The following is a 15,127-nucleotide window of genomic DNA, read 5'->3' as shown; positions in this document are numbered from 1 at the left end:
ACCTGTCAAAGAGGAGGATCCTTTTAAAGGATGCATTAAAATACCAAATCAGTGCATTATTAGAGAAAATGAATCAGTTGTTGAAAAGATTTTTGGAGATGCTGATCAAAATGATTATTCTAAACGCGTTAATTTAACACCAACTAATGTTGATTCATTATCAATGAAGAAGTGCTTGAATGTCTGCCGGGTGAGGTCAAAATTTATTTAAGTGCTGATCAAATTGATACTGATGACCTTAATGAAAGAAATAACTTTCCTGTTGAGTTTTTGAACAGCTTAACTTCTTCAGGTATGCCACCTCATTGTTAAAAATTGAAAATCGGTTGTGTATTTTTGCTACTTAGAAATTTAGATCTCAAAGCTGGGTTATGAAATGGTACTTGAATGAAAGTTTGTGCTCTTCAAAATAATTATATTGATGCAGAGGTTTTGACAGGTGTTTCTGGTGGTAAATGGGTTTTTGTTCCTCGAATTCATTTGGCTCCATCAGATTCTAATTTACCTTTTGTTTTGAAACGTCGTCAGTTTCCTGTCAGATTGGCTTATTCAATGACAATTATTAAAAGTCAAGGTCAAACATTTGATAGAGTTGGGGTATATCTCAAAAAACCGTGTTTCTCTCATGGTCAACTATTTGTTGCATGTTCAAGAACTAGGGCATTTAATAGTTTGTTTTTCAAAATTTATAAACATCTCATTCAAGATATGGTAGGTGAAAAGTGTTACACGAATAATGTTGTATTTTTTTTATTACTTTAATATTTTTTTCATAGATTTTGATAAATATACCTGACATTTAATATGTTTATATGTGTTATATGAAACCATATTTGTTTATAGCTAGCTGTGTATATGTTTAAATTATGTTGTTTCCATGTTTTCAAAGTGGTTTGAGTTGGCATTATATTGAGCAAGATTGATAACCTTGCCAGCCAAGTGGTGTACTTATAGCAGAGGTGTGACTTGGCAGCATTTAGTGTCAGGCGGTTTTACTGCTTTAGAGCTAGGTTGTGTTGTCTAGCCTTTTTTAATTATTCTGGAAACACAATAATGTCTGTTAATGTTTAGCGTAATGTGTATGGGAGAATTTGCAACCTTGATCTTTAAATCTAGGGTGTTTTCATGTCCTAAATTTGAAGTAGTTGAATAACTAATATTGAATATAAAAACAAATATACTTTTATGTAGTTATATGTTTAGTAAAAAGATAAATATATAGTTAAGTTTAAATTGGTTTTCTACTTTTGCCTTTCATGTTTTAATCTGGTTTGTTATTTTCGCTGGATTTTAGGATCAAGGGTGTAAATATTCTATTGTTATGTGTTATTGTTGTGATGTTTTGTGTTGATAGACTGCTTGGCTTACCTTCACGTTGGTGTCTATTGTTAAAAATGAATAATAGGTAGTTTCATTTTTGGAACTTACTGATTTTATTTATTTACTAAAAGCCAAGACAACATTATGCTAAAAATGCAGTTTATATCTTGATTTTTTTTTTTTTTTAATTTATTTTAGTATTGTTAATCCTTTGCACTTCGCAACAGATTTTATAGTTACATTTTCGATAAATGTTTTTATTAACTGCCAGGTCAAAATAGGTTACTGTATATAGGTAAATCGATTTTCAGTTTTTATGTGGTTTTTTTTTTTCTTTAAGATTTACGATTGACGCATTTATACGATTTATAAAAAGAAAACCTGATTACCTTTTATTGTAAATTTTTGTCAGTTAAATTGATATAAATAGATGCAATTAGTTCAATTTTTTTTTATTTTTCTCTATTTTATGCCTCTATTATAATATATATATTCTCTATTTTATGCCTCTATTATAATTGTTGTACGTAACTTAGGGGATCTTTTTAAACGGGGGGGGGGGGGGGGTGAATATTGTTGTTTTACGCATTTGTCAAATATCGAGTTACTTAAATCTTATAAGGTGTTTAACTAATTAATTAGCTTAATTTTGAGGAAAGAAAAATTCTTATATATGTTAAATTCTTAAATCATTGTTTCACATTATATTATTCTGGTAAAAGGTCTTCATCAAAAACTTGATTACTCTTAATAAAAATAGCTCTATTCTCCTGACCACCATTAAGGCAAAAACGGGGAAGGGAGGTCCTTTTTTATTGTCAAAATATTTAAGAGAATTAAATTTCGAGTAACAAAAGGAATTTTTAGTAAATGGTAGCAAATTACCGTTTATTAAAAACAAAGAGGCCATATATAAAAATGGTCAAATTAGTGCCTTAAATAGTAATGGTCAAATGTTCAGTTATTTTTAATAAATTTATTTAGTTGTGTGCATTTAACGTTTTAAAGACAATTTCCTCTTTTAAAGAAAAATGTATGAAGGGGATACCAAAAAATTAATAATTCATGTATAATTAACGTTCGCTTTATATTACTCTTATTAATTAAAGTTCATGTTATAAAAAATATAACAAAAGTTTAGCTTTTTTCGTCAATTTAAAGCATGATAGAGTGTTATTATTTTCTGTCAGTAACTAAATACGTATTGTTTTGAACTTAGTTATATCGAGGTAAATGGTTCTGCCTTACACTGATATGACATATGTCAGTTTTAAATTTCTCAAATAATGTTAAATAATTGGTAAACTATTTTACCTCCGCATACTTTTTTTTTTTAATTTTACAGATGGTTTAATTTTTTTAATTTGAAGGCGTTTTTCTAATTGGGTATTAGTTAAGGATTCGCAACTTTAAATTGTGGAAAACAGCCACTACAAATTAAGTAACAGACCGACGATAACCCGTATTACGGGTTGCTTTTTGCTAGTTATTATTATTATTATTAGCGAAGCGCCTAGAAAATCCTATTTTTACGAAACGGACATGGATCGATACAGCGATCCTAAAACATATTTTCACGCGGATCTGGCAGACATGAGGATTTTCAACGTTCACAGAAGAATCTTCAGACCCAAATACTGTTTGGTGGTGATTGACGGAGTTTCTAGAAAAATCTACTTACGAAGCTGTCTAAACATAAAACCGCTTATCGCAACGAAAGCTTTTGAAAGAGTATTCGATAGTCTTTATCAAACGCGTTTATCTTCAAACGCACAAGGGAGGAGAATTTTTCTTCGCTTCTTTTCGAAAATGGTGCAAAGGAAACGACATTGTTCATTTTTCCAGCAAAGCGGGTCACGCTCATCTAGCCGAAAGAGCTCGACAACCATGATCCGTATTCGTACAGCGGTTTCATTCCCGATCAGTTGGACGCGAAAAGCGAGGAAGCGAGCGTTTTTAGAATCAAAGATCGTTTGGCCGCGCAGAAATAAATGAAAAGTGCAACAGAAATACAACAACATCGGAAGGATTGCCAAGGAAAAGAAAAAAATTCTCAAACATTTGTTGATCGGGACGCTATCCTATCGGAGACGATGGAAAGATCTCGATCAAGACACGTTTAGCAAATCTTCCCCGCGAAATAAACTTTATTGGAACAAAGGCGACATTTATAAAATTGTCAAAGTTTTCGCTACCAAGGATCAAGTCGACAACTTTTACGCGCCCACGCATCGTTATTTTGACGAGCAAATTGTTAGCAAAAAAATATTCGACGAGAGGTTTTGTACCCCGTTACATTGAACGACGAAGACGGTTAATTAGACAATTACGAAGATTACCAACTAAGCTATTCAAATCGAATCGCGCTTTAAAATAAATTTTAAAAAATCAACGGAAAATTGTCGACTTACGTAGGTGGTAGCAACTTGTTTCGTGCTTTTCACCGTGGAAACAGCGATAGAAACTAGTTGAACTAGCAAAAAGCAACCCGAAATACGGGTTATGGTCGGTCAGTTACTTAATTTAAGTAACTGACCGACCATAACCCGTATTACGGGTTGCAAATGCAAACTAAGCTAATTAATTAGTTAAACACCTTTTAAAATTTAAGTAACTCGATATTTGAAAAACGCGCAAAACTACAATATTCTGCGTGTCTTTCAAGGATTTTAGTTGCGACCCCCTGTTTGAAAAAATCATCTAAACTACGTAAAACAAATTATTAGACATAAAATAGAGAAAATTTTTAAAAATTGAACTTATTGCATATATTTATATCATTTTAACTGACAAAAATTTACAATAATAGGAAATCAGGTTTTTTTTTATAAATCGTATAAATGCGTCAATCCTAAATCTTAAAATAAAAAAAAAAGGAATTATGATACCATAATTACAACAACAATAAAACAAAAAAACAAAAAAAAAAGCACCACATAAAAACTGAAAAGCGATTTACCTATTTATTTAACCTACTTTGACATGGCAGTTAATATAAACATTTATCGAAAATGTAACTGTAAAATCTGTTTCTATGTACAAAAGGAATAACAATACCAAAAAAAAAAAAAGTAATAAAAATCAAATTAAGATATAATCTGCATTTTTAGCAAAATGTTATCTAGGCTTTTAGTAAATCAAAAAAAGCAGTAAGTTCCATTAATGAAACTACCTATTATTAATTTTTAACAATAGACACCAACGAGAAGGTAAGCAAAGTAGACTATAAACACAAAACATCACAAAAATAACACAAAACAACAGAATATTTACACTCTTGTTCCTAAAATCCAGCGAAAACAACAAACCAAACTAAAATATGAAATGCAAAATTAGAAAACCAATTTAAAGTTAATTACATTTATCTTTTTACTAAACAAATAAATACGTAAAAGTATACTAGTTTTTATATCAAATATTAGTTATTCAGTTATTTCAAATTTAGCACATTAAAACACCCTAGAATTAAAGATCAAGGTTGCATACTCTCTCATACACATTACGCTTAACATTAACAGACATTATTATGTGTTTCCAGAATAATTAAAAAAGGCTACACAACACCTAGCTGTAAAGCAGTAACACCGCCTGGCTCTATATGCTGCAAAGTCACACCTCTGCTATAAGTACACTGCTAGGCTGGCAAGGTTATCAATCTTGCACAACATAATACCAAGTCACACCACTTTGAAAACATTGAGACAACATAATTTAAACATATATACAACTATAAACAAATATCGTTTTATAGAACACATATAAAAACATTTTATAACAATATTAAATCACAGATATATTTATCAAAAACTATGAAAAAAAAATAATAATAATAAATAAGGTTATACATACAAAATGTGCTCACAACCTGCAATGAAAATCTAAAGACTATAAATTAAGAACATTAGAAAATATGACATTATTTCAGTAACACTTTTCACCTACCATACCTTGAATGAGATGTTTATAAATTTTGAAAAACAAACTATTAAATGCTCTGGTTCTTGAATATGCAACATATAATTTACCATGAGAGAAACACAGTTTTCTAAGATATACCCTAACTCTATCAAATGTTTGAGCTCGACTTCAATTAATTGTCATTGAATGAGCCAATGTGACAGGAAACTGATCACGTTTCAGAACAAAAGATAAATTGGAATCTGATGGAGCCAACTGAATTCGAGGAACAAAAACCCGTTTACCACAAAAACATCTGTCAAAACCTCTGCATCAATATAATTATTTTGAAGAGCACAAACTCTCATTCGAGTATCATTGCATAACCCAGCTTTGAGTTCTAAATTTCTAAGTAACATTATTACACAACCAATTTTCAATTTTAAACAATGAGGTGGCATACCTGAAGGAGTTAAGCTGTTCAAAAACTCAGCAGGAAAGTTATTTCTTTCATTAAGGTCATCAGTTTCAATTTGATCAGATTAATTTTGACCTAACCCGGCAGACATTAACCCACTTCTTCATTGATTTATAATGAATCAACATTAGTTGGTGTTAAAATCATGCGTTTAGAACAATTCTTTTGATCAGCATCTCCAAAAATATTTCCAACAATCTATTTACTTTCTCTAATAATGCACTGGTTTGGTATTTCAATGCATCCTTTAAAAGGATCCTCCTCTTTGACAGGTATTGTTCCATTCCCAAGTTTTAGTAGCCAATGGGAAAACTCACCTTTCTCATCTTGTACTCTCATATTTTCAGTTAATGCAAACTTCTGCACCTATTGCCATTGCAAAGAACATTTTATACACCATTCTACTATTTCAGCTGGTTATCTTCTTTTCACAACAGGCAGAATCGGCCTAAAGTCACCTCCAAAAAGAATGAGTTTTCCTCCGAACGGAAAGTTGTTCTTGCAAATATATTTTAACCTATCAATTGCATTTAAGGCAAGTTGAGGTATCATGGGTGTTTCATCAAGCAAAAACAAACTAACTTGTCTATAAGCATGCCCGTGTATAGAGTTAGGTGTTACATTACATGTGCTATTATCCAATATTGGAACAGGAAGTTTGAATAAGCCATGCAATGTAGATCGATTTGAAAGGAGAGTTGCTGCTATGCCTATCCATGCAGCTGTAGCAGGTTTAAAGCCCCTACTTATGGTTTCAGGAATCAAATAATTATAAGTGAAAGTTTTTCCACTACCGCCTGGTCCTCCATGAAAACAATCTAGAATGCTAATTTTCTAAAGTTAGTTGCTCATTCAGTGCAGCAGGGATAGCATTACATACATTTAATTGATTTACATTAAGCAACAGTCTCATTTGATAGGCTTTTTCAATAGATTGTTGAACATTTTCATCAAAACCTTCTAGATTTAGGCCTATAAACTAATCAATAACAGGCATATTGTAATCAGCCAGTGTTTTACCACTTTGATTAATAATCTTCTTAATTCGATGAAGAGGAGCTTGTTCAGCTATTAGAAGTGAGACTGAGCGGTGAATAAAATCTTCCATCATAAAAGCTTTGTATGTATTCCAGAGATAAAAGGATTGTCAGGTTCACTTAAGGTCAAAATAATTGAAAACAACTGTCTAATTTGCTTTGGCATACGTGTTAAAACCGCCTCAGAAAAAGTATTCTGCCATTCAGTGTTATCTTGCAACAAATCTTTCAAAACACATGCTTCACGAATCGTTTCAAGGACAATACCATTAACAGTATGCACATCCTCCCAAGATATTGCATCTTTTGTTTGCCAAAGTAACAGTCTTAGAAAAAACAATTCTCCAGTGTGATTAACACCGTTTCACCACCCATTTGTCTAACCATCCATTTACTATGTTTATCATCAAATGTAAAGTGATAAGGAATGTTTACTTACGAATTGCAATGTGCTATTTCACTTTCAGTATTTAACTTAAACTATGCTGTTAGGTGTATATCGCGTTAAGCTGCACGATCTAAAGCCATTTGTTCTGCTCCATATCTAAAATACACAAATTGATTTACAGGGAGATGAACTTTAAGGCGCATAATAGTGTGTGACCGGTGATTTACTGGATACTCCAAAATTCGCCACAGTGCTAAAGGTGCACTAACATAATGACAATCTAAGAAAGCGTTTACTTCATCAAAATTAATTGGTTCATTTATTAAAATATTGGCACAGTCGTGACCTATGGATATGTATTTGTACAAATATTTAACAGCCTTATTAGACATGCAAGCTTCAACATCAATGTGAGCTTGATATTTCTTTGAGAACCATGGATTGTAAGGTACCAACCATCGGTTATCTACATTGTTACCTTTAATATTGGTAACCAAACCATTATTACGAAGTCTATAGCGTGGATAACCATTATGAACTGCTACTGTGTTAGCATGAAATTCTTTAGGATAGTTTTTGCTGCACACCCCATCTTTCATTCAGGGAGAATTTGGATTCAGTATGCCACATGGACCGTGAATCATGCAAGTTTTAACAGCGTGATAAGGGTCTTGATTAACAATCGGATCTAGAAATTCTGCAGATTTTAAAATAATGTTATTATGTGCTTTTTCAAACTTATCATCATTTGCAAAGTGAAGTGAAATATGAACATGTGGCAAATCACGCATTTGAAACTCAATAACCTGAACATGTGTTACAACATTCCCTAATACACCGTGCTTAAAAATGTCATTGAGAAGGTTACTTAATTTGAGTTTAAATACTCGAATAACCAAGTCAGGTCTATCATTTGCTGTCTGACCTGGATATGAATTTTCAGTTATCTCGCGCCATTTTGGATTGCAAGTGAAAGTAATAAAAAGATCTGGTTTACCATACTTTTCAATTATAGCCATAGCATCTTCAAAGTTTTCTTTTAAAACTCTAGGAGTTCTTGCATAAGTTGATGGCAAAACTACAACACGCCCTGGTCTAACATTATGATCATTTCCAATTCTAAAATTTACTGAATCTATTACAAAGAGGGTCTTCTTTTGGACAGAGGAGCAACTGCTTTTGAGGGGCAGAGGGACTTTTGATGTTGTTGTGCAGAAACCAACTAACTTTTATTGAACCGAATATAACCGAATATAACCGAAAGTCTTGTTTGCTTCTGTTTTGTGCCATCAAGAAGGGAAAACAAAACAACACAAAACAAACAAAGCAAACAAAACAAACAACGAACAAACAAATGAAACAAACAAATAAACAAACAAACAAACAAACAAAAATAAATAAGAAAATCAGAAAACGCAGTAACGAAACTTCTCCATTTTCATCCTTCCTCGAGCTTTCTTTGGGCGTCAAAGACCGAGAAAGTTTTTCAATTTCCAAGTGGGTTCATTTTTATTTCCTTTGATGCGGAAGTCGTGAATTTCATTTCTGTTTGTTTCTGGATCAAACTTTTCAATGGAAAAAGTTTCTCGGATGACGGGATAACAACTCATTTTTTAATGTGACAAGAATTTATTTAAATCAAAATTTTTACAAAATTAAATTTAAAAAGGGTATGCTTGAGAATGGGGAGTTGGGTCCGAGAAGCAATCCGGAGCCGACAGATTCGTATCCTTTTCCGCTCTTAACATAAACACCTTCTCTTACTGAGCTTCCTTTCACCCACGGAGTCAAAAACAATCCGTCCCCTCTGAGAGTTTTCATCTTTATTCCGTTGCTATTTTTTTTTGAAGTAAACGGCACCTCTTCTCGCGATTTGGTCGATCACAGAGGACCCAATCGAAGAGGCAGCTTCTCCCAACAGACCAGTTGCAATTACTGGAGCCGCTCGCGCTGCAAGCATGCCCAATAAAAGCAAAAGAGCCCCAATAAATCCTCTTTTTACTTTTGAATTGCATCCAACCTGAATTTTGCTCATTTTAATGGTCAATCCAACTCCTCGACGGAGAGCGTTAGCAATTTTTTCATGTTGACTCTCCGTCACGAACAGCACTTTTTTTTTGCAATAAGTCGTCTTTTGAAAGCCTGATGCTAACTGGCTTGCCTTCCATTATGGATTTTTTTATTTTGTCGATCTGTCCCTGAGACACATTTACTTTTACACTGAAATATCTGCCCATTTTTTTAACGTCGAAAATATATTTTTTTCACTTCTCGAATGTGATATCTGATCGTGATGTCTTCACCACGAAAGTCGACTAAATTTCCATTTTGATCGATGATGCGAGTAACCATCGTGGAAATTTCGCTCAATTTGACAGGGAGATAAACCAAATGGATGGGCCTCTTAATGATCTTAAAACCTGGACCCACGTCTGGGTAAAAGTAGTAAATGCAATTTAATTGGGATCCATTAAAATATGCCGACAAGACCACGTTGTTGACAATTCCGATCGTGTTGACGCTCGAAATTCTGACGATATCGTCGGACTCATATTCAGAATTGGAATCCAACTGCCTTTTCGTGAATCCCAAAACTGACGCGATGCTGTTTTCGTCATTCAGATCCATCAAATAATTTAAACCAAATTTAATGTTTGATTTTAAAGTATTGGAATTGGATCCGATTTTGATGTTCTCGGGAGAGTAACTGATTCTATTTCTGGCAGCATAACTTCCGCTTTATGACGTGTTACTTTTTATTATGTTTGAGATAGACTTTTGCAAATAATTATTGATGTCGTTAATGTCATAACACCCCTCACAATTGGATCCGTTGTTCATGCTGTACCTGAAAGAATTGTTTTTGCTGGTGATGTTTGGAAAGCTGTTGTACGTGTCAAGACCAAGAAAAGCCATCTCGTAACTTTTCCCTTTTTCAAAAACGATTTTGTCTAAAAAAATCTTTGTGATCACGTGGGAACTTCCATCCACGTCAGTGATTATGCCTGACATTTTCATTATGCATCATTTTTTTTAAATTGCCTGTTTTGGAAAAAAAAAATTGTCAAATCCGCTTTGATATTTTCCATGATCCTTTTTGGAGGACAAATCAATCACCGAAACATCGCTCGAAACATGGTCTCGATAAATATGGTCCACATTCTTCGAATCCTGCGGAAACAGGCAAATAAAATTGGCATTTTATCTGATCGTTTATCTGGGGAGCATGAAATACTTTTGAGCCAGGTAAAAGCAATCCACGTTGGAATGTCTTCCTCTGATGTAATATTTCTTACTTTTGTTTTGTTTGGTCAATTGCTAATCATCTAAAATCATCAGGTTGTTTTTGGTTGAATCGAGTTCTTCAGGTTCGGGTACGTCGTCAGCTGTTTCAAAAAACTGACACTCCATGTCCTCTTTGTAATCATAATTTTTTGATAGGTCGTCAATGACACATTCAGGATTTAAATTAAATTTTTCGATTTCCCTTTGTACCTTGAACAAATCGAGAATAACCTATTTATGCAACTTTTTTTAAAACGAACTTTTCAGTATTTTGTACTCTGGCTGGAAAAGAGACTTTCCAAAAACTTGCAAATCGTTGACATCCAACAATCCAGGTCTCTGCAGGAAATTCAGAAGCAAAGTTGTTTTTCCACAAACTGATATTCCGACGATGATTCCTCGAATGCTCCTCGGCAAAAGCTTGTTGTTGTTCCTTTTGCTCTTACCAATATTCCATGACAAATCAGTCACTTCCGTTTTTATTTAAAAAAAAAATTTTTTTAATATAAAATGTACTGCGTCAAATGCAAAAGAAAAACAGAAACGATTTACTTGAGAAACGAAGTTTGCAAAAACAACAGAAATATGCTTAAAGGAACTTGTGACATTTGTGGAACGATAAAACACAAATTCGTTACGTGAGCTTCGCACAGGTCCACAAAAGGAGGAGACTTGGTCGAATCGCTAAACAAACTGTTAAACAAAATCAAATTCCCTTGGGCCAAATTTCCTGGAGAAATGCACATTCCTGGCATGAACTTTGCCGGACCTGGCACAAACCTGGACAAGAGACTCAACTTCACCGACATGTACCAGGAATGGAGCAAACCAGTTGACAGGGTAAACAACGCAGCATATCATCACGATCTTGTTTACAAATATTTCAGCGATCGGAAAAACAGAAATTTGGCAGATCAAATGATGCTTTAAGAAATGAGCTCCATACTCAGCCCCACTCAAAAAAAAATCAATGAAAGAAAACTCATCACTCCAATTATCAACACCAAAGCCAAATTCGGATTGGGTGTCGGGAAAAAAAAATGCTCACGATCCTGAAATGGACGCATCAGCTTGCAAACGAACTTTAAAAACCAGTGATTCATCATTTCAGAAGAAGAATATTGATTGTGAATGACATCGATGAAATATGGGCTGCAGACTTAGTTGACATGCAATCATTTTCAAAATTCAACAACGGAATAAAATACTTGCTCATGGTGTTTGATGCGTTTTCAAAGTACGGATGGAGCACACCCTTAAAAAGCAGAAAGGGTCTTAATGTGGCTGAAGCTTTCAGTAAAATCTTCAAAAAAAGAAGGTGCTCCAAAATGTGGGTGGACAAAGGAAAAGAATTTTAAAACAAGCATGTGAAAGCGCTGGGTGTGCAGTTATACTCCACTGAAAATGAAGAGAAAAATTGCGTCGTTGAACGCTGGAACAGAACGATGAAAGAAAAAATGTTCAAATACTTTTCAGCAAACAACACCAAAAAATACATTGACGTTTTAAGTAAAATGGTGATCAAATACAACAACACAAAACACTCTTCCATAAAAATGGCTCCAGTTGAAGCCAGCGATGAAAAGAATAAAAGTAAGGTCTGGATGAACCAGTAAATTTTCGTCAGGAGACAAAGGGCCTGTTTATATGGAAAGCGGGCTGGCTCGTTTGCCGAGCCAGCCCGTTTACCGAGATATCGATGTCATCAATATTTTAACTTCATTTTATTTTGCGTTTATATGAATAAACGAGCTAGCCCGGAAAGCGAGATCTCACTGTTTTTTGCCGAGATCTCGGCAAACGGGCTGGTTAATTTCTTATATAAATTTGTACGCATGCGTATAAACTCTTACATTTTTTAAATTTGAAAGCTTCCGCATAAAATAATAAATTTAATAATAAAACTGCCAACTTCCGTGTACTTAAAAGTTTAGTTGTTTTGCTTTTATAATTTACCAAAGATCCAGCATCTTTTAAGTAATATAAAGTAATAGCTACTTTTTTATCTGCTGATAGAGCTCCAGAGTTAGGCGAAAAAGGGTCAGGAGATAAGTAAGGGCTTCACTCTGAAACCAAATTCATGAAAAGAAACCGTGAAAGCCTAAAATTTGTTTTCCATGCATCAATGGGAGCTACACCAGTTATTATATAATGCCACCATAAATCAGTTCTACCAGTTTTAAACCAGCAACTACGATTTTTTCTTTTAAGGCATCTCTCTTGCTTGTTTCATCTTTTGAAGTGATTGTGATCGTTTTTGTAAAAGAATAGTATTTAAAAAATTATCAAATTTAAAATTGTAAAGCTTATATAGTACAATTAGGCTTTTAAGAAGCATTATTTGTGTTAAAATACCAGTTAAACATATTGTTAAAACGCAATGTTTTTTTTGTCGCTAGCCGCCATCTTTTAAGTTATTATTTTACCGATAAAGAGGCCAGCCCTGCTAGAAAAAGCCAGGCTGACCTCGATATAATTTTTTATTTTTTTGGCAAAAATTCATATAAACGTAACTTTAAAACTGGGTCGTTTTCCGGGCTAGCTCGGCAAACGGGCTAGCCCTTGTCCATATAAACAGGCCCAAAGTGAGGATCGCTAAAAAGAAGTCCAATTTTTAAAAAAGGGTACACGCCAAGATGGACTGAGGAGGTTTTCACGGTGTCAAAAATTCAGTAAACGGATCCACCCACGTATAAAATCACCGACACTCAAGGAGAAGAAATACAAGGCACTTTTTACGAACAGGAAATGCAAAAGACTCGTCAAGACATATTCAGAATTGAAAAAATCATTCGCAAACAAAAGAACAAATCATTCGTTAAAGGATCTAGACTCATTCAACTCGTTGGTGAATAATAAAGAATTGATAAGTTTGCAAAAATGATTTATATTTTTTTCTTTTCATTTAAAAATGCATGCTCCTCATAAGTTATTTAAAAACAGCGCCTCAGCAGAAGTTTGGATTTGCATTTGGGTCATCTGGAGGAGAGAATTAAAGAGTTGGATCGAAAAAATCCGAAAAACATTAATGTGGTCAAAAAAAAATTGGATCATCCAACCTATTTCAACGTCAACGGACAGCACGAGATTTTTGCTCAAAAAGACATTAAATTTTTTGCTCTTTCTCACACGCAAATATCGTTGTCTGTCGGATTGAATTTGGAGAAAAGAATTGCTGTCGTCACTTTGATGAACAAAATCAACGATCAATTGAATTACCACAAAAACGAAGTTTTTCTTTCAAAATCTGTGGATGACGTCATTTTGGATGTGAGCAACAACAGCCACCAGGGCGTTACCGTCAAAAAAGGTGGAAAGTTCTGTAAAATTAACCGTATCGATTCGAATTAAAATAATTGAACTCGTCATTTCGAAAAGGACACAAGTCCGTTAATTAAAACTTTTCAGGATCAATAAAAAATATGTTTCTTATCAAAAAAAGTCTACGGTGCTTATAAAACTAAATATAGGAGTAGATAAATAAAAAACATATAGAGTTTTTGTGAACTTTATTTATTGAAAAAAATAAAAAAATAAAGAAAATGGCTCAAAAAAGTGAAACTCGAAAAAAGCGTGACTTGTGCCCTTTTCGAAATGACGGGTTCAATTGATAACTTGATTAAAAACATGGAGATCTTAAAAAACACGGATAAAGTTTACTTAGTTCTTACAAACTCATCAGGGTTCAAAGAACCAACGGCACCGTTGGATGAAGGTCATTTTGCTGAGCGCCATCCTTTTCTCCTTCTCCAATTCAATCTCTTTTTGGGTCTCGCTGATCGCCTTCAGAAGATCAGCGAGACCCAAAAAGAGATTGAATTGGAGAAGGAGAAAAGGATGGCGCTCAGCAAAAAGTACCATCGTGCTGTGAAGATTATTCGTTACACAGATGACGGATTGCAAGCGATGTGTCTTGCTCTTGGAGCTGTTGGAATTGGATTTTTGTCAGCCATCGCAGCAGCTTCCGTGGCAATTGTGTGCGAGAGCGTCGCTTTTGGAGCAGGTTTTTTATCGATCGTCGGAGGACAAGTCAACAAAAAACTCACATTAAAAGCCGAAAAGCATGAGAAAGTGAAAGTTCTTGCAGAGTCAAAATTGAACACCATCAGCGACCACATTTCAAAATCTTTAATGGACGGTGTGGTGAGCGATTCCGAGTACGAATTTATTTTGAACGAGCGTCAAAAGTTCAAGTCTCTGGCAAACGATATCAGAGAAAAGACCAAAACAACCATTGATGAAGTCACAAAAGAGTCCTTGATAAACGAAGGAATGAATGAAGCGATAAAAGCATTCAACAACATGTTTAAAAGGGGATTACGATTCGCAAGCGAATTTAAAAAGAGATCACTCAACGCAAACGCAACTCGTTCTTGTTTTTTTGTTTAAGATTTTTTCCCGCGTATTTTAAAAATGTCTTTTTTTAAAATACAAGATCCGAACAAGAGGGACGAGAATGTTAAAAATATTATGGAGAACAGAAAAAAGATTTACCAGGAGAGCATCACCAGCAACATTTTAGATGCAAATTATCAGGCTGATTTGAACAAGTTTTACAAACCTATTATCGAGAGCAATGAAAAGGTGAAAAATGAATTGAGGACCATCGCCGAAAGAGTTGTTGACACGAGTCCATTGGCTTTGACATATCCTGAAAGCGAGACGTCTTTTGAATATTTCAAGAGTGTTGAAAGGCCTATTGAAAGTTTCAAGAGTGTTAAA

At 34.0% G+C, this 15,127-nt stretch overlaps 2 protein-coding genes across 2 annotated transcripts; both read right to left on the bottom strand.

The window, feature by feature from the left end:
- Positions 1-7,236: 7,236 nt before the first annotated feature.
- LOC149890387 (uncharacterized) lies at positions 7,237-7,719 on the bottom strand. Its single transcript, XM_090085260.1, has one exon. The coding sequence runs from the start codon at positions 7,717-7,719 to the stop codon at positions 7,237-7,239; it is 483 nt and encodes a 160-aa protein (XP_089941386.1).
- LOC149890386 (uncharacterized) lies at positions 7,720-11,266 on the bottom strand. The gene is made up of 2 exons (XM_090085259.1): positions 11,186-11,266; positions 7,720-8,346 (listed from the first exon to the last, which is right to left on the bottom strand). The coding sequence occupies exons 1-2, from the start codon at positions 11,264-11,266 to the stop codon at positions 7,720-7,722; spliced, it is 708 nt and encodes a 235-aa protein (XP_089941385.1).
- Positions 11,267-15,127: the final 3,861 nt, after the last annotated feature.

The sequence above is a fragment of the Hydra viridissima genome, unplaced genomic scaffold (genome assembly GCF_058129835.1).
Source record: "Hydra viridissima isolate aposymbiotic clone 2 unplaced genomic scaffold, HvirCarnegie_v1 scaffold_4, whole genome shotgun sequence".
In the NCBI taxonomy this organism is placed as follows: domain Eukaryota; kingdom Metazoa; phylum Cnidaria; class Hydrozoa; order Anthoathecata; family Hydridae; genus Hydra; species Hydra viridissima.
This window is presented reverse-complemented; position numbering and strand designations above follow the sequence as displayed.

Bases quoted from the DNA above. Each gene is read 5' to 3' on its own strand.
- LOC149890386 (XM_090085259.1), bottom strand. From the start codon at position 11,266: ATGATATGCTGCGTTGTTTACCCTGTCAACTGGTTTGCTCCATTCCTG. The intron at 8,347-11,185 runs GTTTGTGCCAGG...GTTCAATAAAAG, and splicing joins AAGTTGAGTCTCTTGTCCAG to TTAGTTGGTTTCTGCACAAC.
- LOC149890387 (XM_090085260.1), bottom strand. From the start codon at position 7,719: ATGAAAGATGGGGTGTGCAGCAAAAACTATCCTAAAGAATTTCATGCT.